General features: G+C 39.8%; 3 protein-coding genes across 8 annotated transcripts in view; 1 reads left to right on the forward strand and 2 right to left on the reverse strand.

The window, feature by feature from the left end:
* The window catches only part of LOC116055048 (sodium channel protein type 4 subunit alpha B-like), a 44,838-nt gene extending 37,503 nt beyond the window's left edge, over positions 1-7,335 (reverse strand). For 3 of the 5 annotated variants that reach the window (XM_036004788.1, XM_036004786.1, XM_036004787.1), the window contains exons 1-2: positions 7,069-7,334; positions 6,836-6,967 (exon numbers count right to left, since the gene is read on the reverse strand). The gene's annotated coding sequence lies outside the window, so the exon portion shown is untranslated. Of the gene's footprint in view, positions 1-6,835 lie in introns of all 5 variants that reach the window. The other 2 variants (XM_036004784.1, XM_036004785.1) reach the window with 2 other exon arrangements.
* A 1,831-nt stretch (positions 7,336-9,166) lies between these two features.
* LOC116055065 (WD repeat-containing protein 48) lies at positions 9,167-17,664 on the forward strand. 2 transcript variants are annotated; one of them, XM_031306819.2, is made up of 18 exons: positions 9,167-9,264; positions 9,971-10,111; positions 10,250-10,328; positions 10,786-10,998; positions 11,157-11,245; positions 11,711-11,812; positions 11,899-12,123; positions 12,689-12,763; positions 13,046-13,148; positions 13,234-13,331; positions 13,594-13,701; positions 13,819-13,915; positions 14,041-14,136; positions 14,341-14,446; positions 14,614-14,701; positions 15,473-15,549; positions 15,680-15,872; positions 15,981-17,664. In XM_031306819.2, exons 1-18 carry the CDS (start codon positions 9,217-9,219, stop codon positions 16,074-16,076), a joined length of 2,034 nt encoding a protein of 677 aa, XP_031162679.1. In that variant the 5' UTR covers positions 9,167-9,216; the 3' UTR covers positions 16,077-17,664. The 2 variants fall into 2 exon arrangements, with proteins under 2 accessions (XP_031162679.1, XP_031162680.1); XM_031306820.2 differs by having other exon boundaries at positions 9,168-9,264; positions 10,253-10,328.
* On the reverse strand, positions 17,562-23,353 carry gorasp1a (golgi reassembly stacking protein 1a). Its single transcript, XM_031306822.2, has 9 exons — positions 23,145-23,353; positions 22,250-22,330; positions 21,897-22,100; positions 21,681-21,767; positions 20,898-21,028; positions 20,414-20,546; positions 20,175-20,283; positions 19,912-20,055; positions 17,562-19,809 (listed from the first exon to the last, which is right to left on the reverse strand). The coding sequence occupies exons 1-9, from the start codon at positions 23,205-23,207 to the stop codon at positions 19,328-19,330; spliced, it is 1,434 nt and encodes a 477-aa protein (XP_031162682.1). The 5' UTR covers positions 23,208-23,353; the 3' UTR covers positions 17,562-19,327.
* Between the last annotated feature and the right edge of the window lie 153 nt (positions 23,354-23,506).

Consider the following 23,506-nt stretch of genomic DNA (forward strand, 5'->3'; position numbering starts at 1 on the left):
TCTCGGCCCATCATAGTGTTGAACCCTTGCCATGCCTCCTTTGCATTTCCAGTGAACTTTTATCCACCTTATTCTTTATATATGATTTATGTATATAATAACATAGATCATATGATGTGTATAATGTCAAAAAGGGTTGCTTGTAGTGACGCCTGAGAATTACCACCCAACTCTGCATTTCCCTCAGCTCTACAGAGCATTTTAGCATATTTCAGTTCATTGTTCTCGTTTTGCTTCACCTTTTAACTGCACATGGCGAGTCTCACTGCCCTCATCAGCATCAATGCCAGCCACAGCAGGCAGCTATTTTAATTGAAAAAGCTTTGATAAACCCACTGTGCACTACATGGTCGGCACCCAACAGCAGACAGACAAGGTGAGCAGCTATCTGGTGGATATAGTGGAGCATTTAGCAGCTAAAGAGACAGATACAGCTACAGAGAGAGTAAATATTAGATTTCCGGGATTGTCTCATTTTTCTACAAACAGAAACGTTTAACATCAGGATGATTTAACAAGTACTTACAATATAAACGTGGTTCTGTAAAAACTTCTCTAAATTGGGTCTAAAAGATTCAGATTCACAGAAACTCCTATCATTCATTAACACAGCAATTAGGCAACAGGAAATAGTGAATATTCTCTTTTGCTAGGAAAGCCTAATTTAAATAAAACATGTGATATTTAAAGGACAGAGTCTGTCTCCATCACTGACGCCTTGTTCTTCATTAAACATTGTAATTGCTTAAATCACTGAATTACAAAAGATGGTACTGATGGAGGTCCAGAGACATGATAAATGTTTCAACCTTACCACTGACCACTAGCTCCCTGTTATCCAACTGTCTCTGTCAAATTAGGGCAGCCATAGTTGTGAGTCAGAAGGATTAAGTCCACGACAGCAGCTCTGACCAGAGGTTTTCACCAGCACTGATTTAGGATGGTTGCTGACATCGACCTGCCAGCAACCTTAAAGATGTATTCTGTCATTTTTAACATCACACCAAAACACACCCCTAAAAGCCAAAATGTCCTCCTACAGTAGCTCTCTCTTAATTTTTCCAAACCAAATTTTTAGTGAAAACAACTGCCTGCTGCTGTTGAAAATTAGGATTAGAGCAGTTAGAGAGAACCATAATTGTTAAGTTGCGGACATAGACTGTACAAAAGTGGAAAAAGCCACTGTGACATCACCCATTGTTTTGTGGACTAGCATTTGGAAGCCATCTTGGGTTTCTGGAGCCAGAAGTGATTTCGACGGGAGGGAGGAGCGAGGGGTGGATCTGACGGACAACCTAAGGACTATACAAGGCGCCATGGTAGCGACTTGTCAATCACACAGCTGCCATGTCCTACAGCATCCCCTGCTTTATCATCTATTTTACTCTAAATGGGACCATAATTTACAAAACGAACATCATGCTGTATAGAAGAAGACTTGACACTCGCGATTGAGACCATTAACTCATTATGAAAATGTTTATTGAAGTAATAAATCAAGTGAGAAGTAGGGTCATTTTCTCATAGTCTTCTATAGAAACAGACTTCTTTTTGCAACCAGTGGAGTCACCCCTGCTGTAAATTAGAAAGAATGCAGCTTTTCTGCATTGACTTCATTTTTGAGGCCCGGAGGTTGCCGCTTGGTTGTGGGCTATAAAACACAAAAATGCTGCATAGAGTTAAGGGGAACTGCAGAGTACAATGACAATTTGTGAGAGTACAGTAGACTCTGTAGGACCAGGGTCCCAATAAACTTCTGATTTGACACGAAGATTATGATTACAAAATAAAACGTGGAAAAAGTGGAAACTTGACTATACAAATTGGTAGTGATACATTTTCTTTTCTTTCTAGTGCCTTTCCAATGTACTACCATGTTAATAACACACCTTGGCTGTAGCCAATTTTGAGTGTTTAAATTGATTCAGAAAATGACAGACCATTTGTACCAGAGATGTTACTAAATAATTTGAATAGCTTGAAATGCTACCTGTGGATTTCTAAAATCTTAATTTCCTTTTTTTCTTATTGGCAAACTTGGTTCCTCTGGACTTTGCAAGTAATCTGATCAGAGACCAGCTAGGGCCACTGTCTAAATAAAGCAGGGCCTGAAGTTAACTTCTTTGGCCACCAGTCAGTGTGGCAGGTGAATTTTAAAATCCACTAGCCACATAGGCTTTTTACCAGCCATTTTTTGTTGTTGTCATTTCCCCATAAAGGTAAAATACAGGAAATGCATATGCATAATTTATGAACTTGTTAAGAATACACATTTAAGTGCTGTCAAGTTATTAACGAAATCAATATAATTAATGACTCGTAGAATATATATTTGTAATATTTTTATTTGTTCTGTACTGCTGTCATGAACCAACCATTCACGAACCTTGCCATTGTCGCCCACTGTTCATTTGGTTTTAAAATGTCTTCTTTTCTTTGAATCATCCTCATCTTTTTGTCGGTTGCTCGTTTCAGCCGGCCTCTTTACTGCAGTAATGTGCCGCCACTTTTTTTTTTTTTTTTTTTTTAGCTCAAGCCAAAGAAATTGCAGACTTGGTTGAAATGTAAAAGAACAAGAGTGGCAAAAACCAACTAATGAATCACTCAATTCTCATTGGCTACCCACCAACGTGGCAGGTAGATCGACAGTTTCATCCACCAATGGCAAAATTCACCTGCATTTGGCGCGTGGTCGGGTGTTAATTTCAGGGCCTTGAAATAAAGACAATACTAAAGGCCTTTCCACTCCCTCATTTTAGGCATTGACAGTCTGATATTTTAATAACTGAAAAAGCTCTCTCTAAAGAGAGGATTACATTTCTCTGTCCCCCTTCTGACAGAGAAATGCCATTGTATCCTTTTCATATTGACCAAGCTCTGTGAGTTCTCCATCTCCTCCTGTCCTGAAATGCATTGATCCCTTCACACGTCCAGCCAGACGCTAGTTATCTGCTTTCACTTGATCTGCTTATTTGGTTGATCTCAGATCAGCTGGTCTACACTGAATCCAGCGCTTTCTCATTTGCTATGAAAATAAATAGGTTAAGGTCCATTTGCAACGTCAAAAGCAGATAAACAGGTTGAAAGCACATTTCTGTCAGGATGTGACGACTCATCCACAGAAACACGGACAGTTACAGCATGTCTTCTGTAAAAGGTGACAAACGCTAACGACCTCTACTCTGCAGCGTCCGTAATCAAACTGAATAATATTCAGTCAAAGAGAGAGAATATCTAATTAATAAATAAAAGAATTAGACAATGCAGAGAAAAAAAAAAAGATTTTAGTTGAATGAAATTTAATTCCCATAACAGCCAGATGTGACATGGTCATCATCACCGCAAATAATTATGATAATTAGATTGAAAGTAGAGCGGCGCAATGGACTGGCACACACACACACACACACACACACACACACACACACACTCAACTTGACAGTGTGTTCTGCAATACTACTGTTTTAAATTTCTTATAACTGAGAGCTGAATAAATCAAATAATGTGATAAGACACAGACAGACCTGTAGCCAAAGTGTTGCAGGTTTAAACTATATCCCGACTGATATTGCATTATTATCATAAACCATAAACAAACAATCTTAATATGAATACCTTAAATTTTTTGTGTGACCAAGATATGTACTAAACAGGACATTTTACAGTGTCAAAATCAACTTCTCAGAGCTCTCTGGTGGACAGACGATGTGCATATATATACTGTTTCTAAATGACCTCAGAGCTAGTTTGGCATTTCCGCACTATAAGTTCCTGTTATTTATCTGCCAACATATACAATCAGCCTGGCTGATTTATTGGTCTAGCTCTACTGCTCTACAGCTACCACCAATTATGAATTACCTTTGAAACCTCTTCATTGATGATGGAAAAGGGTAACACAATGCTAACTTATTTCTAATAAAGTAAAGTATCAGATCCTAACCCTTAAATCATATAAAAGATGATTCCATTTTGAGTCAAGAAGGCTCATTTTCTTTAAATATATTGAGACATTTGCTGCACAATATGCCTCCCAAGTAGAAATAGCTTTAAATTAAACTGTAAGTGTGTGTCATAATGTGCTGGAGTAAAAACCTTATTTTGTCCTTGGGGATAGGACCTGTGCACACTGACTCTTTCAACATTCTTTTTATTTTATCTCTAATAAAATTGCAAAATTATGAAATGTTTGAACTATAGACATCTAAACTTGAGAATACAAGTGATGTAGAAGAGTATTAAGTGCATCTAACAAGGGATTCAGAAATCATGTGTAAGGCATGATTTGTTATCAAGATCTCATTGACAGAAAAGACAATATGTTTACTGTGTAACTGGATTAACAGTTTCTAGCTTTCAGCTCTTACTGACATGGTCCCATATCTTTAGTGTCAATGAAAACCTCCTCCATTCAAAAATGAAAACAAAAAATAATCAATGGCCATGAATCATTTTATGGAGGAAGCTACTGATAAGAAATAAAATGCTCTGTTTGAATGTGCATATGAAAGTAGTATGCACCTTGCTTATAAAAAATAAAATAAAAAAAAAATAAAAACATTTTAAAAGCTGTTCAAAAATGCATGTGAAAATTGTAATTTAGAGCACAACAATTTCTTGGCGTTGCATCCCATCACATCACTTCATGTCACTTCCTGTCACAACTCCTTTCAGCTTTGTGAGATTTTGTAATTTTGGTGTGAGAAGGTCAATCTCTCCTTTTGTCCTTTTGTCTTACTTCTATCATCTTACTGTAAACATTTGAAATGTGTCAAATACAAACTGTCTCTTCAACGATGAGTACTAGCACATTAACAATATCACCTCTGTGCTCCCAATATGCTATTTTTCTACATCTGTTGCACTCATTATTTGTATCAACTGGACTATACCAGGCACTCTGTCTCCATATCTATTTCTATCAACTTATATTCCAAGACTACTTTGACAGGAAACACATATTGTTCCATGGATACTGCAGAGGAGGGGCCAGATCTCCTGACCCTACTTTGACACTCTGTTGCCACTTTTTTATTCTTTCTCATGAAGATTCTCATTTACGTTACTTATCAACAGTAGCCTACTCTTACAAATGGTATTATGTGTTATGCAACTTTGTCATCTGATTTTCATTTAAAGTTCTTTATTTAGTCAATAAAACATATTCAAATGCATTTTAGCTGTTATTGTTTCTTCCTTTCTGAGTTTTTTTGTGTGTGCCAAATTATCTTTTCTTAATTAATAAATTAATTTGAAACACCAGAAAACATGTATTCTTGTGAATTACAGATTGTGTCTTTGAAATAGAAGTGTTATCACCTCCTAGTCTTACAGTAATGGTCACATGTGCTATTACTAAAACGATAGCCAAATATCATCAAAGGAATTTATGCAACCACAATTATATAAAGGTTTATAGTAGAAATAGTATTTTGATTGTCCTTCTGCTTTCTGTTACTGTTTTGTGTTTCTCTGTATTTATGGGGTTTAATCCTTAAGAGGCTCATTTCAGGACAGGCTATCACAACAAGCATTTCTCTGTTCACTGTCATGATTGATTATGTCAATTAAAATAAGTTTTCATTTAGGACTACTTTGTTTACATTGCAAAGGTCTTTCTGGTATACCAAGTTTATATGTTTGACATGTTAATTTCTGGTTATATTATAGGTCTGTTAGGAGTTTTGTGTTTACTTTCTTACATCTTTTCTTTCTTTACCAAGGCTTGTTGACTTAATTTTATGTATTGTAAAAACAAGCGCCATATGTGGAATTATTGACAGAAGGTTTACCATCAAATTAAACAATCTGAATACTTGTGGATTACAAAAAAATGACATTAAAACTTTTGGAAACAAAGCTCCAGCCCAAACTGGGAGTCACACTGTACATATTGTCTGTGCTGGGCCATGCTATGTGTCTGTCTGTGCCCTCTCAGAGCTTCATACTGTGATCAGAGGTGCACAGACTGAACTGATGACCTACTTCTTCTGCAAAAACCTTTCAATGTAATTGCATCAGATAGCTTAAATACGTAGGTTACAGAAAGTATAGACCTACAAAATGAGACAGCGGTGATGAATTGATGACAATTACTTTTATGAGCTCTGCTGTTTCAGACATATCCGTTCTTATACTTAACTGAATCCCACTCCAAAAACAGGGCAAATCTTAAAACTAATCTTGAGTTACATCAGCCACATTAGACAAGAAGGCGAAGGTGCCAGATGTCACCAAAAGAGAAAAATGGATCTCAAATGTGAAACCACTGCCTCACATAGCATTATGTAATGTGTCACAAAAGCCATGGGACACTCAATTTAGCACTAGAAATATACATCATCCCTGTATTATAACAGATTTTGCCACAGTGAGAGATAATTAAAGTCAATAATTCATAATTAAGTATAGTAACTACTTAAAGTAAGTATAAGCATTTAGTGCTTAACAGGGACCATTCAAACATTAAACATTAAATTTATATTTTGCATTATGCACTTTCTGGTACTTTCTTCTTTTTTTTAAATATAGGCTAATGTATTACATAGGCAAGGTAAGTATAGGCATATTGTTTTAAAATACAGATTGACCATGAATCCAGATTAATAATAATTAGGCTATGATTTGTTTTAATTGTTATTATTTTCATTGTATTGAAGTTTTCCATCATAACTCGAAGAAAGCAAAGAAAGGCAGCCGACCAAATTGTTAACAAATGATGTCGAGCATATTTACTCTTTAAGAAGTAATTCACCTTTTCTGTCCGTGTGGCCACAAAATGAATCCATGCTCAATATTAATTCCAGAAATCTAAAAAAAAATCTTACATACTTACATATGAAACTCTGAGATTTACAGCATGATTTCCAGAGTTAAGTTCTTCGGGTTTTAGAAGAAGGAACAGCCAAACTCTCTGCGCAAAATCCATGTCTTCTTCTCAAGGTTTATTCTTCATGATGGGTCAAAACTCCAATCCAACAGGACAAAAAAAAAAAGTGCGTCTTATCACCACAATCCAAAGTTTAGCGAACAAAACTGCTTCTAGACAAATGCCAGTCGTTTAATCACCTTGTGTTGGACATTTTGAAACCTATCACAGGTGCGATGAGAAAGTTGTCCTCTTCCCTTCCATCCGAGTGGCTCTTCTGTATTCATCCCACAGAGGAAAGGTCCCGAGCCGCCGAGCGTGGAGAGGATGCTGCGCTGTCTTCAGCAGCTGCGCAGCGGCGGGAGAGGCGCACCTCGATTTGCCCTTGAGCAAGAGCATGAGGGAGGGAGGACGCTGCTGGACCACAGCAGGAGATTACCGCTCCTACATGTCACAGTCAAATATGGCAGAAATACAGAAAGAGAGTTGGCAGTTGTAGGCTACCACATCACCAAATCGCAACAACAACAACAACAACAACAACAACAAAACATACAGCTATTTGCTAAAGGACACAGTGAAAGGGAAACTTGAACTTTGTTAACCCAGCGTTCTGTGCGAGAATGACTTCCAGAAATGGGCTTAAATAAATTAGACAGCTTTAATTTTCCTAATCTGTATGTGGTAGGCGACCTTTATTGCAAACATTAGAAAGGCATAACATAGTATCAGCAAGTTTTGGAGGATATGGACGAAATGTATGCTATTGTTTTCTGAAAGTATGAAGTTGTTTTGACTTTGATCACAGAATATGTAATGTTGCATTTACACATTTGATTGAACATGCAGTTCAGAGACAGACCGCCGTGTGCTCAGCAACAACTGATTTCACTGTCAACCACAGAGAGGAATTAATCAATAAAAAACAGCTGCTATCAACTTGATTTGGGATCAAAAACCTGTTGCACTTGAATGAACCGTAAAAGGACATGGTTTAACACCAGCTGTCAGCATTTTTATTGTGTGTTTCCAGAGGGCTGAGGGGTGGTGGTTTTGGATGACTTAGCAGTGTAGCCCACGCCTACAGTGTGGGTCTCTTAATGCGCCCTCTAGTGGCCAATAATAGGCTTTCTATGATTAGGTAGGTCTGGGATAGAAGCAGAATGTGTTAGGGCTGCACAATTAATCGCAATTTGATCAAAATCGCAATATAGACTAACGCAATATCCAAATCGAAATATTTGGTAAAGGCAAAATATGTGTCAAACTATTTTGACTTAAGTATTGTGGTGCTGCAGAGACGTTCCAGCCTATCCTAAAGACTAAAGACAAAAAATGTGTTTGGTACAGATCCTCGCAAAAATCACACTAGAATCATTTAATTTTTTTAAATTTTAATATTTTTCAATGAAAATGAGAATAATGATACAAAAAAGATTATTCCATCCAACATCGTGAATCATATCGCAATATTAGTCAAAAATAATCTAAATTAGATATTTTCCTCATATCGTGCAGCCCAAGTCATGACCAACCTCTCAAAGTCAAGACTGGTTGGAAATTTTAGCAACCTGGGGAAGTTTACCTAGTTCTACTGTACAATTGAAAATGTAGGCCTACACATTCTTAGGCAGATTCTTGTATTTTTAGACTCATATTATCCCACTGGGACTCTGTATTTCTCAGCATTATTGTATAATTGGTGTAAAGAGGGATACAGATAGCATTCAGACTTTCATGTTGGGAAATAAAATGGTAACACTTGATTTGGACTCATGACTTCACTATTCCTGGATATCAATATGTAATATTTATATTCTGACAGGGAGGGCTACAATGAGGCACACCATTTTATTTAGGTATTGCACAGCTATGTTGTGTAGCCCATAATCATGGTAGGCTATAAAAGAGACCATATGAGAAATTATCCTCTGATATATTCTAAACTGTTCTTTAACAGATTAAAGGCCTACGTGGTGTTTGTCTGCCTGCATGTGTCTGACTTTGCTTTTCAGGGGCAGATTTAGCACTGATAGTGATAAAAGAAGCACCATGAGGGCATTTTGTAAGATATCTGAGAGTAGGCCTATATGCTAGAATGCTATTAAACATCACAGTATAACTATAGCCATTAGGGGCCCCTTTAGTTAGGGGCCCCATGCAGATGCCTACCTCTTAATGTCGTGTTAAAAAGCCTTCTTATTAACATGGCTCTGGTCTCCGAGGCCCTTCCTACAGTGAAACGAGAAGACAGTGTGAAAACCACATTACCCATAAAGCTCAGGTGCATCTGTTTTCTTTTTTTTGTCCGGATGTAGCATCACATGAATTGACTGTCAACATGCAAGATGGCCACGCATCACAGGCAAAATGCTGCTGGGCGGAGAAAAGTACAGGTAAATTATGATAGTTGCATTATTGGTAAGTGTATGGCAACGGCAACATTATGGTGTCCATCCTTAAAAAGTGTTTCACGGATACTTGACGGACAGCAAAACCCGACCGCAAAAGGCAGTGTTGCTGTTATGAGTCATGACTCAAGCCGACTAACCTAGCTAGCTTAGCTTACGTTGGTTGTTAGCATCTTCTGCGCACGCTGGCATCTAAATGATTACATGTTTGTGTAAACAATTATCATATAAGTACGTGTTATATACATTATAACATAACTACCAAGGTCGTCAATAAACACAAATGAGTCAAGCTCTGGCTTATCTGCATGTTTATGCTGTTACGGTGTTGACGGTAGCTATATCTGGGCTCGGTCTAATTGCTGGGAAATTACGTGTCTCGGTGTTTCTGTCGTGTATCCCTGCCAGTGTATTAAATTGCTACCAAATCAAAGCACCCTATATAAGTACTGAATTTGGCCATTGTCATATATGTCTCATTGGGAATTATTTCCCAATATATGTGTAATTTAGCTTGCCTATATGTTTCCTTAGCTCATGCATGTCCTTACAATGCAAGAGCATGAAACTCAACCGTTAGCGCGTTGAAGCATCGGAATGTGCACAAGGAAGTGAGTGTGTTGTGGGAAAAGTCAGAAGTGGTCGAGATAGGAGGCTGACTTTAGTGCTCACGTTGCTCTTTGTGTTTCAGGTGTCCTATGTCATTAGAGATGAGGTGGAGAAGTACAACCGAAATGGGGTGAATGCACTCCAGCTGGACCCTGCGCTGAACCGGCTCTTCACTGCTGGAAGAGACTCTATCATCCGGATATGGAGTGTCTACCAGCATAAAGTAGGGCTTCCTAGATTCTTAATCTATATTCTGAAATTACACTTTCAATGCGATTAGGCATTAGTGTTGTCACATGCATACTTGTTTTCATATTCTCAATAGTGGAAGTGTCTTAATTTATTTTCTCTTTCACTGTAGCAGGACCCATACATTGCCTCGATGGAGCATCATACAGACTGGGTTAATGACATAGTTCTCTGTTGCAATGGCAAAACATGTGAGTATGATTACTAGTGGCTATTTAATTTAGGGTTGAGGCTAGGGCTGGGCAATATATCGATATTGTGATATGAGACTAGATATCGTCTTTGATTTTGGATATCATAATATCCTGATATGACATAAGTGTTGTCTTTTATTGGTTTTAAAGGCTGCATTACAGTAGACTGTTCTAGCTGTTCTATTATTTGCCTTTTCCCCACTTAGACATTATGTCCACATTGCTGGTGATTATTTATCTAAAATCTAAGTGTGAAGATATTTTGTTGAAGCACCAATTATCAACCCTAGAATATCGCCGCAATATCGTTATCGAGGTATTTGGTCAAGAATATCGTGATATCTGATTTTCTCCATATCGCCCAGCCCTAGTTGAGGCACTGTTAAGCACTGCATTTTTATTCTGCTATTCTGGCTGACTAATCTGACACATTTTCACTGTCCTCTATTTTCAGTGATATCCGCCTCTTCAGACACCACAGTCAAAGTATGGAACGCGCATAAAGGCTTCTGTATGTCAACGTTACGAACACACAAGGACTATGTGAAAGCTCTGGCCTACGCTAAGGACAAGGAGCTTGTGGCATCAGCAGGTCTGGATCGGCAGATCTTTCTTTGGGATGTGAACACACTAACAGCACTCACTGCTTCCAACAACACTGTCACCAGTAAGTATTGTTTGTTTCTGTGTGACAGTTGTGCCCAATTCTGTCCAATACATACTGTACTTTTGATTATTGTGCATTTGTACTGTTGTGCAATGGCTGATATGTTTCTCTGGGAGATATTCCGTACTTGTGAACTCACTATAATCCATGTCCAACAGCCTCATCTCTCAGTGGGAACAAGGACTCTATCTACAGTCTGGCTATGAACCAGATGGGCACAGTTATTGTATCTGGATCCACAGAAAAGGTTTGGGTTTCCAACAGTGTTACACACACGCACGCACGCACGCACACACACACACACACACACACACACACACACACACACACACACACACACACGCGCGCACGCACACAATTAGTTCAATGAAACTAAATTAAAACAACACTGATTATTTCACCTGTCATGTTAACATCTTATCTGGAATTATAATTCAATTCTTAACCTGAAATTAGATTGGGAATGTACTGCACTTGCCGTTTTCCCGTCCTTTCTGTTGAGATGTTCGTAGGATGTGTATGATATATTGTGTGGACATTAATTAGTTTACCAACCGGGATTACAGGAGGTGTTCAGTACTTTGAAACCATGTGAATGATTTAATTGAACGGTTACCTTACTATCTTTAGTCACAGTAATCTGTTTCTAGTGTGCATGTAAATGTAGTGATAAAGGTGCCCATCTTCACTCACTCCTTTTTTCTCTCTTTAGGTTCTGAGAGTTTGGGATCCTCGAACATGTGCAAAACTGATGAAGCTAAAAGGCCACACAGACAACGTCAAGTCGTTGCTGCTGAATCGAGATGGCACTCAAGTGAGTCAAGATATCTAAATTATACAGTGGTGGCAGCTGTTAAACAGAGGAACTTTAAAATATAAACCTGCTGTCCTTCTCCACAGTGCCTGTCGGGCAGTTCAGACGGCACCATCCGCCTGTGGTCGCTCGGCCAGCAGAGGTGCATCGCCACCTACCGGGTGCACGATGAAGGGGTCTGGGCCCTGCAGGTCAATGAGGCTTTTACACATGTCTACTCTGGAGGCAGAGACAAAAAGATCTACTGCACTGACCTACGTAACCCAGACATCCGCGTGCTCATCTGTGAGGAGAAGGCTCCGGTGCTCAAAGTAAGAAGCCAGTACACTTTCATCTGGAACACATTTTCTGTTGTGCGGTAATGGTGTAATTATGTGACGCACTACAGTATTTAATGGACAGGTTTAAAATGAAATCATTTTCTGGGATTTTTCTAACTTTTCATTTGAAAAGTTTATTATTGAGCAGTACAGGTCTTGTCTCAAATGCTGACCATTGCTTTCACCTGGTGTCTGCTTGCAGTGTAGATGTAAATACTGGGTGTAGTACTTTGTTTGTTTTTTTTCATTTGACCTGCGATTGGTGTTTCTATTGCATGCATTTTACAGTACATGTTACTTTTCTCGGTCTTAACCAGAAAAAAACCCTAAGAAGAATGTCACATGCATGATTTGCAGGTCATTTTTCTTCTCTGTGCTTAGTTAGCAGTGACGGCTCTTATTTTAAGAAAAGTTGTACTATGTATGTATTTCTTAAAAGGCAAAAAGAAGAAAAACAGTTCTGAATAATGGCTCTGTATTCTTCTCAGTCATTCCCGTACTCATAGCTAACCATTTGGAGTCATTCAACCTTTTGCTGTCTTTGTCATTTGCTCAGATGGAACTGGACAGATCTGCTGACCCACCTCCAGCAATCTGGGTCTCCACCACCAAGTCATCCGTTAATAAATGGGTAAGCATGCGTGACACCTCTGAGATCACTGGTCGACTGTCAGCATGACTGTGGAATACAGCGTAGATAGACTTGTGCATGTGGCCACGCCTAATTCGGTAGTAATCCTCCTGTAATTTGTGAAAGAATTTAAACCAGCTTTGTGATGATGTGGGTGATGCACAAAAGATAATTGCATTACATTAATCACCGCTATTGCTGCAAGGGAGATTTAGGAAGCGATTATAAAAATCCCGGACAATCTCTAATGATAATTATTTCTGTATGTATATGTATGTGCAGTCTCTAAAGGGAATGCACAACTTCCGGTCATCAGGGGAGTATGACAATGACTGCACTACCCCTCTGACACCACTGTGCACTCAGCCAGAACAAGTCATCAAGGGTAAACATGTTAATTTATCTACAGTGTTTTCTATTTACTTCTCCTGGGCATTCTATGAGGGTAAAATTCTGTGTTGTGTTTGCAGGAGGTGCCAGTATCATACAGTGCCACATTCTGAATGACAAGAGACACATACTCACCAAAGATACCAACAACAATGTGGCTTTCTGGGATGTCCTGAAGGTACACTCCCAAGTTATTTCTAAGTATGTTAGTGTGATTGCATCTGCAGTTCTTTCGTCCAAGCCATAGTGAATCTAGCGGTTCAAATTCTGTTCTAACAAATCACACCACAGCCCAACCCAGAAGAGCTCATGGTTATATGTTGCTCACTGGCCCTAATGAGCATCTACCCATGAAATGAATCATTACAGATAAAAAAAAAAAAAAAAAAGACTTCTCCTGATGAGCCTGGTGTGAATTAACTTTATATTTTTACCTTCAGGCTTGCAAGGGTGAAGACTTGGGGAAAGTGGAGTTTGATGAAGAGATTAAAAAGCGCTTCAAAATGGTCTATGTGCCAAACTGGTTCTCTGTTGATCTGAAAACTGGGGTGAGTCACAAATCTGGTAATACAAGAGCTTCTCATCTGTTTCAGCAGCTGCGACTTTTCCCTAACCCTGGTTAGTTGTCTCATAGTTGTGTGCTCTGATTCTTTTTTTTTAAATAGATGCTCACTATCACATTAGATGAGAGCGACTGCTTCGCGGCCTGGGTGTCTGCAAAGGACGCTGGGTTTTCAAGCTCTGATGGATCCGACCCAAAGTGTAAGACATCTGACCTGGTTCACCCATTCATACGTGTATATATACAACTGTTAAAATAATGCAGAACTGAAGCTAACTTTATATTGCAGGACTGCTAACTTAATTTTGCCCCTTCATCTCTTCAGTGAACCTGGGTGGACTGCTGCTTCAGGCTCTGTTGGAGTTCTGGCCCAGAACTCGCATCAACCCCATGGACGAGGAAGAGAACGAGGTGAACCACGGTAAGGAGGCGGCTGACTATCCATCCGCTGCCAAATCATTATGAAAACTAATCAACCAGACCTGTGTGTGTGTTCAATGTTCCACTTGTCGTTTTATCCACTTAGCTGCACACCCGGCATCATTTGCTGCCACTGTCAGCGAGCGGTGGGTGTCCAAAGCCTCATTCAGTTTGACTTACAGTAGGATTGTTCTTGTGCCCACAGTGAATGGAGAGCAGGAGAACAGAGTCCAGAAAGGAAATGGATATTTCCAAGTGCCACCACACACGCCAGTCATCTTTGGGGAAGCAGGCGGCAGAACTCTGTTTAGGTAATGTTCCACTGACATCCTCGTCAACACAGGTTAAACATTAGCTCGGAAAGCTGCAGTGTGCTCTATAATGTCATCGCGTGTCATCAGTTTATAGTTGTCTTCAACAGAAGTGTTGATAGTTGACTACTGCACCTCTGCATTGCTTCTAATGTGCTGTGTTGCAGGTTGCTGTGTAGGGATTCAGGTGGAGAGACTGAGTCGATGCTGCTGAACGAGACGGTTCCACAGTGGGTTATTGATATAACTGTAGATGTGAGTACAATTATGTTTCCATCTTTATTTGACTTTACATTAAATCAAATAAAAAAAAAAAGCCATCAGGATTACAGGTTAAATAGACTATAAATAAAAATTTGGAAACTCATGCGCGAGTGCACTGTATATACATATTGGCATGTGGCTAAAGCTCTTTCATTCAGAGAAGCCAACAAAATACATTTTTGTCAAAGTGACACTGGTGGTTCCGAACTCACTCTCACTTGCAGACCACTGATTGGTCAGAGATAATCGTCACTAGCGCGACATGGGACATCCTGCCCTAACCGCAGTTTTTAAATAGCTAAGCTACCGTCAATAGCGTCTGCAAGTTTTTTTATTCACTCGCCCCAGATTTAAAAAAAAAAAATGGCAGCCCAGCAAAACTATGCCAACAAAGTGCAGACATTCCTTTGGTTGCCAATGAAAGGAGTTTCACATGGCGGTGCTATGGCGATAAGCTGAGAATGCTGTGCGTACTATCCGCAGTGGGAAACGAATTAGAGAACAGGACCAAAAGTGTGTCGAGCAGAGCCGTAAACGCAACATAAGTGTCTGAGTACGCTGTGACGGTGAGTTAGCATGCAGTGCATCACGACCCTAAAACTGGAGCAACTAAATGGAATTCAGCCACCCTTAATGTTATTTACAACAGTGCTATTCCTACTAAAAATCCGAATTTAGACTTGAAAGGCTACGTCACTGTGTTTTTCCCTCATTATTTGATGTGATTGATTTGCACGCATTGTCTCTCCTCTTCTATTCCAGAAAAATATGCCCAAGTTCAACAAAATCCCGTTCTACCTCCAGCCCCATTCTTCCTCTGGTGCAAAAACTCTAAAGAAGTAATTTTCTTTTCTTCTCTGGGATTGTGTTTCCTTTGATTATGTGATACAGTGAAAAGGGAAACCAGCACATCTGTACAGACATGCTGCATTTGATGAGAGCTGATTTGACCGGCTGTGTGTTCCGCAGGGACCGTCTGTCGGCCAGTGACATGCTCCAGGTGAGGAAGGTGATGGAGCACGTTTACGAGAAGATCATCAACCTGGACAACGAGTCGCAGACCACCAGCTCCTCAACCAACGATAAGCCGGGGGAGCAGGAGAAGGAGGAGGACATGGCAATGTTAGCCGAGGAGAAGATCGAACTAATGTGTCAAGACCAGGTGGGCATAATGTCTTTGCCTGTACATTTTGACATGAGTACATCTTGTGCATCCTCAAGTCATTATTAATTGTATTAACATTATTTATTTTTTTACCCTTTCAACCAGGTGCTAGATCCCAACATGGACCTGCGAACAGTTAAACATTTTATCTGGAAGAGCGGAGGAGACTTGACGCTTCACTATAGGCAGAAGTCCACGTGAAAATCCTAATTTTTAAAACAAGAACTCTTTGTCATTTGCCAATCACCACCCACCTCTGACATGTAGTACCCTAAACCCTATTGTGTGGTCAGGAGTCACAGTATCAATGAGAAATCCAGTAAAATTTGTGAGGACGAGGCTCATGGTGTATCATAGGGAACTGACCAGAACAGGCCGGAGCAGCCAAGACACCTGGGAGAGAAGTGGTCCGTAGTTTCTTCTGGTTTTTTTGTTTTTTTCGGTTTGAAGAAAGGACTGTTTCTCCAGCGCTCACCAATTTCTTTTTCCTTTGACTGCTGTTTGTTCTTTCCTTCTGATTGGCGTTTTATTTTGAAGCGACTGAAGTTACAGTACTTGTTTGTGTCTGAGCGTGTGTATATGCACATGGATGTAGTAGACTTGTTTGTTCGTTCTAGTACATTCCAGAAGCGGTCCTTTGTTCTACAAACACTTCACACCCGTCTCAGCAGTATCACCAGTTTAGGAGTGCAGTTGGACTCTGGGTAGTGTCAACAGTCCCTCAAAGCAATCCTCCTCTGTTCTTCTGTCATCTTAACTTGAACTTAACCTTAGACACAGAATTATTGCAGAGCCTAAACCTCATTGACAGAAGCGCTTGTCTTTGTCAATTATTTTAGCTGTTCTCAATGGACTGAATGGTTTTTTTTTTTGTTTTTTTTTTGTAAATATATGTACAACATTTTTGATTTAAGTGACTGTTTTCTTTTGGTTTTGCAGCTGTTTTTATTTTGTTGTACAGTTTACTTTAAAACCAACAGTTATTTTTCCAAATCCCTGGAGCACATTCATGAAGGTAATTTGACTTGGATGTTAAAAATGACATTTGTTGCATTTTACTCTTAAGAATGCTAGTAGTCGTCCAAGTCATCTTAGCAATCGGAAAATTATATATATAAGGTATATATCTTTAATAACTCATGCTTACCACTGTGTGCTTGGGTCATGAGCAGTGACTTTGATGACAGTGAGGGCTGTTCCTAATGTATATTTCATTTAGATTTAATAGGAGTTCAATGAAACAAGAATATTACTTGAAGGGGGATCTCATTCAAGAGAATGACTTTTCAACCACTGTGGGGAATTCACCAAACTAAAATAAATCGTAATACCCATTTCTCTCTTTGTGTCACCAAGCAGAACAGCAGATCTTTTCAATCTTTCAGATCTTGTGTAAATTTTCTAAAGTTAATTTTGCCATTAAAGAGTGTGTGTGTAACACCATAGTGGGAACGCATCGAGTGAGCTCTAATTGGCCAAAAACGTGATGGGTACCATAATTAGGCCATAACACTGCAATACCCCTTGTTGTAATAATTTGTGAAATATGTATATTTTAGGCATTCAAAGAAATACATTGGAATGGTTTAACATTGATAGATTTATGGGAATTATAAATGGATGTTTCTTGAGATGTAATGTGTTCAGCTGATGACTGTGAAAAACAAGGGACAATTTCTTTTTAAGTCAATTGATATGATTGTTTAACCATCAAAGATTCACCCATTTCACATTCATCAACAAATACTGCACTCATTCCTAATAAAACTTACAATTAATTAATAAAATATCTGCAAAAATACTATTCCTTATTTTACACACTTGCACCTACTACAGTGAAAAACTTTAAGAAGCCCCCTAGAAAGATGGAAAACAATTACTCGGCAGCAGCATCACTCTTACCAGACTTCTTACATACTGTATATGACATATCTATTGGATTTAAACCTTACCAGTCTACTCACAGGCAGTACTTGTCTATTGTTGCATAGATTACAAAAGTAAAAATAGTGTTGGGGGACATAATTCCAGCGATACAAACAGTAAAAATTGTTTTCAAAAACTGCATGGCTGAATAAATCAAATAAAAAGCCGAGTTTCGACCACCGGTACTTTCCCCCAGAATTAGGGACATTCCGAGGAACTCGTTGCGCTCGACCTCAGGGACCAGGATCTACATTTAGTTCTGTGACATTGTTCTGGGCCTTTTTACCCCCCCAAAAGTCCCTGATCAGTAGGAACTACTTTCTGAAAGTACAGGAACCTTCGGGGTAGGGTTTGCAGGGATGACCGTCGCTGATTGGTCAAACACACACCGCATGGCTGCTTCAACTCACTGACCGCTTCATTCATAAAAGAAGAAAGTACAGAGGGGAGAGCATTTCTCTTTGTTTGATAACATTAAAAGTAAATTTAGGCTTTGCTGTCGGCTTCTTCGAGTCATTTTTAAAAAGACAGAGAAAAAGAGAGGTCGCGAGCCAGCGCCACACTGAACTGCATTGGCTGCAGAGACGCTGGCTACGTCTCGAGTGAGCGAAGGAGAGAGAGAGCAGAAAAACGGAGCTGTGAAATAAAAATATTTGCTGATTGCTTGCTTTACAGCGGTTGCTTTCTAAAGCACAAATAAATAACCATGACTTGTAGAGATAGACACTTATTGTTTCATTCTCGAGGTGAGGGACCTAAAAAGACCCCCAGATCCTTGTGTCGAAACCCGGCTTATAAGATTATGTGTAAAACATATTGACCTCATCAAATTTGGGGTAAAAACCTGTACGGGACTGGTTTCACGCAGTACAAGTGCACAAATATTTCCTCATACCAACACTTAAAAATCATATACATTGGCTATAAACTACTGTAAAAATGTCCTTCTCATAATCCTATAAGTAAATTATTTTTAAAAGTTCTATTTTGGGAATCATTTGTTCTTTGAAACACATAGACAACAGATGCAGCACTGCACCTCAAGACTGTGACAACTCATGTGAACTGCCAACAGTCTGGTAGCTTCAAAACTTGGCTAGTGTAATGGATATTAAGGTGCAGCTGAGCTTTGCTGTAGTAAATGTATGTGTTTGTCTTTGGAAGTGTTCAAGTATTTATCACATTAGTGTACTAGAAGCAAAGTCTTGTCACTCGTATAATCTAATTTTGCACCAAGCATGGAAAAATGTTGATGACATTATAACCTTGGTGTACAAATTAGCAGTAACTTTCAATTCCCACACATTTAAAACAAATAGGATGGTCCTACAGTGTCTCAGTATTTTTCTACTTATATGCTAATGCTTTAGCTGGATTCTGTAGTGTAACTAAACTGAGGAAGGAGCCATACGCTTTCAGTATCTGTCTGTCCTGTAGTTCCTATAGTGTTTCTTTAAAAAAAAAAAAAAAATAAGCCCCAGTGATTGTCAACTTCACTTTGCATTTTTGTACGGCCTGATACAAGCTTACTCAAGAGGCGGCTCTTCTTCTGGTTCCTTCCCATCACTCTCATGGCTGCAGTGGTGAGCGGGAGCCATATCTAGTGGCTCTGCAGGCTCCTCCGCTGGCCCTGCTGCATCCTCGATGGCCTGAGCAGGAGAATCGGCTGCCATCGGCTCATCGACAGCAGAGGACTGGAGGAGATCGGCAGGAGATGGGCAGGGGGGGACTTCAGCTGGGACAGAGGGCTCAGCAGGAGACTCTAGGGACTCTACGGGGAGAGACAATTCACACATAGGGGAACTCAGGCTATCACTAGATTCACACAGAGAGCCAGGTAGGTCTGTAACCAGGTGAGATGGTTCAGCTGGTGTGACGCCTGAATCAGACAAAGTGTCAGTGGAAGCGAGAGCAGAGGTGAGGTCCATGGCTGCCTGGGAGCTCAGCTCTTGTGGCTCAGTCTGGCTGTCTGCTGACGATGACAGTAGAACACTGTCCTCCAGCTCCTCTGTACAACAGGAAATACAAACATTCAGTCTATGTTCCTTTTGCCAAATCTGTACATTAAAGTTCCGGGACATTTGTATGAACCGCGGCTGTCCTCACTTACCAACACCAGAGATTTCCCCGTCTTTCTCCTCGTTCATAGCCAGTGCAGTATTGGTCATGTCGATGGACGACATGGACAGATCCAGTCTGTCCGCCAAATCTGCAGGGTCAGGGTTCACCACTGCCCCTTCAGAGTCTGCGAAACCTGGAAATACAAACACAAGACACTTTGCTGAGAAGATTTTTATGAACACAACTAGATGCAAAGGAGACAACAAATGTATCATCATCATCATCATCATCCTCCTGCATATCTGAACTAACCAGGGTCCATGACCCTCTGGACGGGTGGAGGTAGAGGAGCTTCCTGGAAGGTGACCTGCTCCAGGTCTAACACATCTTCACTTTGACTTGAAGGTGCCACCAAAGGTGCCTGAAAAACAGGTAACAGGAATAAGCTCTACCACTACTAACAACATTTTAGAGACTAAACAATGAATCACTTGACTAAAAACATAACCAATAGATCAGTCAATAATGACTAAATGTGGATTCAGATTTACCTCCATGAATCCATGAGTAGGCAACTCTGAGGAGGGTTCGTCCTCGGGAACAGGATTGGGAGGCTTTGCCGTCGCTACATCAGGATGTGCTGGGATTCGGTGCAAGTAGCCATAACCAATGCCACAACCCAAACTAAGAGCAAACATTTTTAAATGCTTCAAGACTATTCATAACAATTCATACTTTTTAAAACAGAATGCTGCATAATGTGAAAAAAGCCTCATTGTAATTGAGTGGCCAGCTGACTTTGAGTAAACTTACAATGGTTGATTTATTTGAATAAACTTTATACAATAGAAAAGAAATGATCTGCATGCACCTCATATTCTCCTCATATAGCATTTAAATGAAAAGTAGTGGATGTTACTTAGAACAGATAAAACAGTCCTAAGGCAAAAAGATGAACTGATTAAAAGTGAGATGCAGTGATATTCTTCAGTAAGTCACCCTGAATAACTCATGTATCTGTGTATGGTCACGTACCTGCCCTCTCCGCCCCATGCTCCATTTGGTGTGACCACCACCTCTCTGCAGGCGTCTGTTTGTGTGTTGTACACCATCAGCTTCAGGGGCTTCCCTTCATGGGCCTCAATCAGTGAGAAGAAGTCTTCTGACTGGAAATCAGCAACTCTAAGTTAACTTTGATTCATCTTTCAAAGATTTGTTTAAAGGTCCTATGACATGCTGCTTTTTGGATGCTTTTATATAGGCCTTAGTGGTCCCCTAATACTGTATCTTTCCTGAAATTCAGCCTTGGTGCAGAATTACAGCCAGTCCCACAATAAGCTTTCCTTAGGATGTGCCATTTCTGTGTCTGTAGCTTTAAATGCTATTGAGGAGGAGAGAGGGGGGGGGCAAGGTGGAGGGTGGGGGTGTGGCCTTGACCAACTGCCATGCTTCGCTTGTTTTCAAGCCATGATGTCTCTCTCTTTCTCATGGGTGGGCCAAATTCTCTGGGCGGGCAAAGCAGAAAAAAGGGGCGGTAACCTTGCTCCTTATGACGTCATAATGAGGAGATTCCAGATCGGCCCATCTGAGCTTTCATTTTCTCAAAGGCAGAGCAGGATACCCAGAGCTCGGTTTACACCTATCACCATTTCTAGCCACTGGGGGACCATAGGCAGGCTGGGGGAACTCACATTAATGTTAAAAAACCTCATAAAGTGACATTTTCATGCCATGGACCTTTAAAAATCTGACAAACGTTTAGCAAATATATCAGAGCCAAATGTTAGCAGTAAAGCATTATATGAAAATGAGTCTTACATCTTGCAACACTTGATCTGCTCCGACAATGTAGTCACTGTGTGGCTGAAGTTCTGCCAATGCAGCAGGAGAACTGGGTTCCACATCCTACGAAAAAGCAATAGGCGTTAGCAAACTAAAGATGAAGCTATTAAGGGGGTAATATGGGGAGTATAGAAGTTCAAATCAAAGTTAGGTCAGTTGGTTTTGTTTTTCCTAATTCCTGAAGAAGCTCACCAGAATGTGCCAGACATTCTCATTGGCTCCTTGGTAGCTGCAGAAGCGAACACTGGCACCTAGCAGGCCCTGTCCTCCCCACATGGTACTGGGCACCACCTCCAGCTCACGCACTCTTGTGGTTTTAGTGCTGTACACGTCCATCCTCACTGCTTTCTCCATGTTGGCTTTCAGAAGCTCCTTCAGCAGGTCATTTTCCTCATTCTGGTGAACAGTAATGGGAGGAGTCAAACAAGTAGGAGTGGGAGTTAACTCTACTTATATGTTCCCATGTGTATCTGTTTGTTTATGACCAACCCGTAGTCAATGACTGGTGACTCAACTACTTACAAAAGGACAATCAATAAACTTACAAGCCTTTTGTTGTCCAGCGACAGAATGAAGTCAAAGAAGGGCTGCAGTCCCGCCATTTCTGCAGGGGAATTCGGCTGCACCTGTCAAAACCGACACAAGCATTTTGATAACCTGTGGCACCTTTAAATACAATTGTGCTATTAGAATATTATTTGGGAAGTTCATTTTTTTAAATATTAAAATGAATTGAGTATGGGTTTTTTGAGCATTTAAATCATAGCCTCTTTGACAAACTGCACAGTAAATAGCTGCAACTATTTCTGGGATTTTTTTTATATTATGGATTAATTTATATATGATTGATTATTCAATTAATCGTTTGGCCCCTTAAATTGCTTGTCCAAAACTCAAAAATAACAATACAATTTACAATCATATTAAACAGAGAGAAGCAGCAAGCTTGGAACGAAATGTTCACTTGAAACACGAAAATGTTCGAAATGGCATTTTTGCTTGATCTCTCTTGATCGATTTATCGGTTAACAGACTAATAATTTCAGCACTAATGAAATGTAACTCTATAGTCAAACCATTAGCTAATATTTAGCAACTACTGTATGCTACTATTAACCACTATGATAAAACAAATCCTGTTTGGCACTGTAATAGCTCAATGAGCTGTTGGAATACTTTATTTGAGACAAGGCACTAACCTGAATTAAAGCTTATTTATTACATAATTTACGTTACACAAGTAAGTAGAAGTTTCTGTTGCATTGTGTCAACTTAAAATAACAGGTGGTGACGTTAAACAGTGCCAGCTCATCACGTTTTACCGGTGGGTCTGCAGCAACTACTTCGCTAGCTAGCTAGCTGTCTGTTAGCATACGTTGCATTAACAGCTGCTGTACAAGCTGTCCACATTCGAAGAAACCTGAATAATTGTAGCCTTACGCCGTGCACATGGTATCCATAGGTTCCTCCCTCGGATACTTCTGAACTCTGTGATAAACCCATTTCTGTCAGGAACTTTCAAATATTAGCTGATATCAGAAAATTACTGTCTGAGAATTATTACGGTTGACAGTCAACGGCCATCTTGTTTGCAGTCCAAAACAATCGAACATCGCTGGTATCGACCGCAGACTCAAACGCACACACAGCGCACGCGCACACAGCATACTGTTTTAGTATTTTGTTATTATTTGAAATAGTAGTAGAGCTGCTTCATGTCACAGCGTTGATATAGTAGCCTATTGAAATTGTGCTAATGAAGCCACTACTAACATAACATGATAACAAAATGAGTATGTAAC

This window comes from Sander lucioperca, chromosome 9 (genome assembly GCF_008315115.2).
Source record: "Sander lucioperca isolate FBNREF2018 chromosome 9, SLUC_FBN_1.2, whole genome shotgun sequence".
Taxonomy (NCBI): domain Eukaryota; kingdom Metazoa; phylum Chordata; class Actinopteri; order Perciformes; family Percidae; genus Sander; species Sander lucioperca.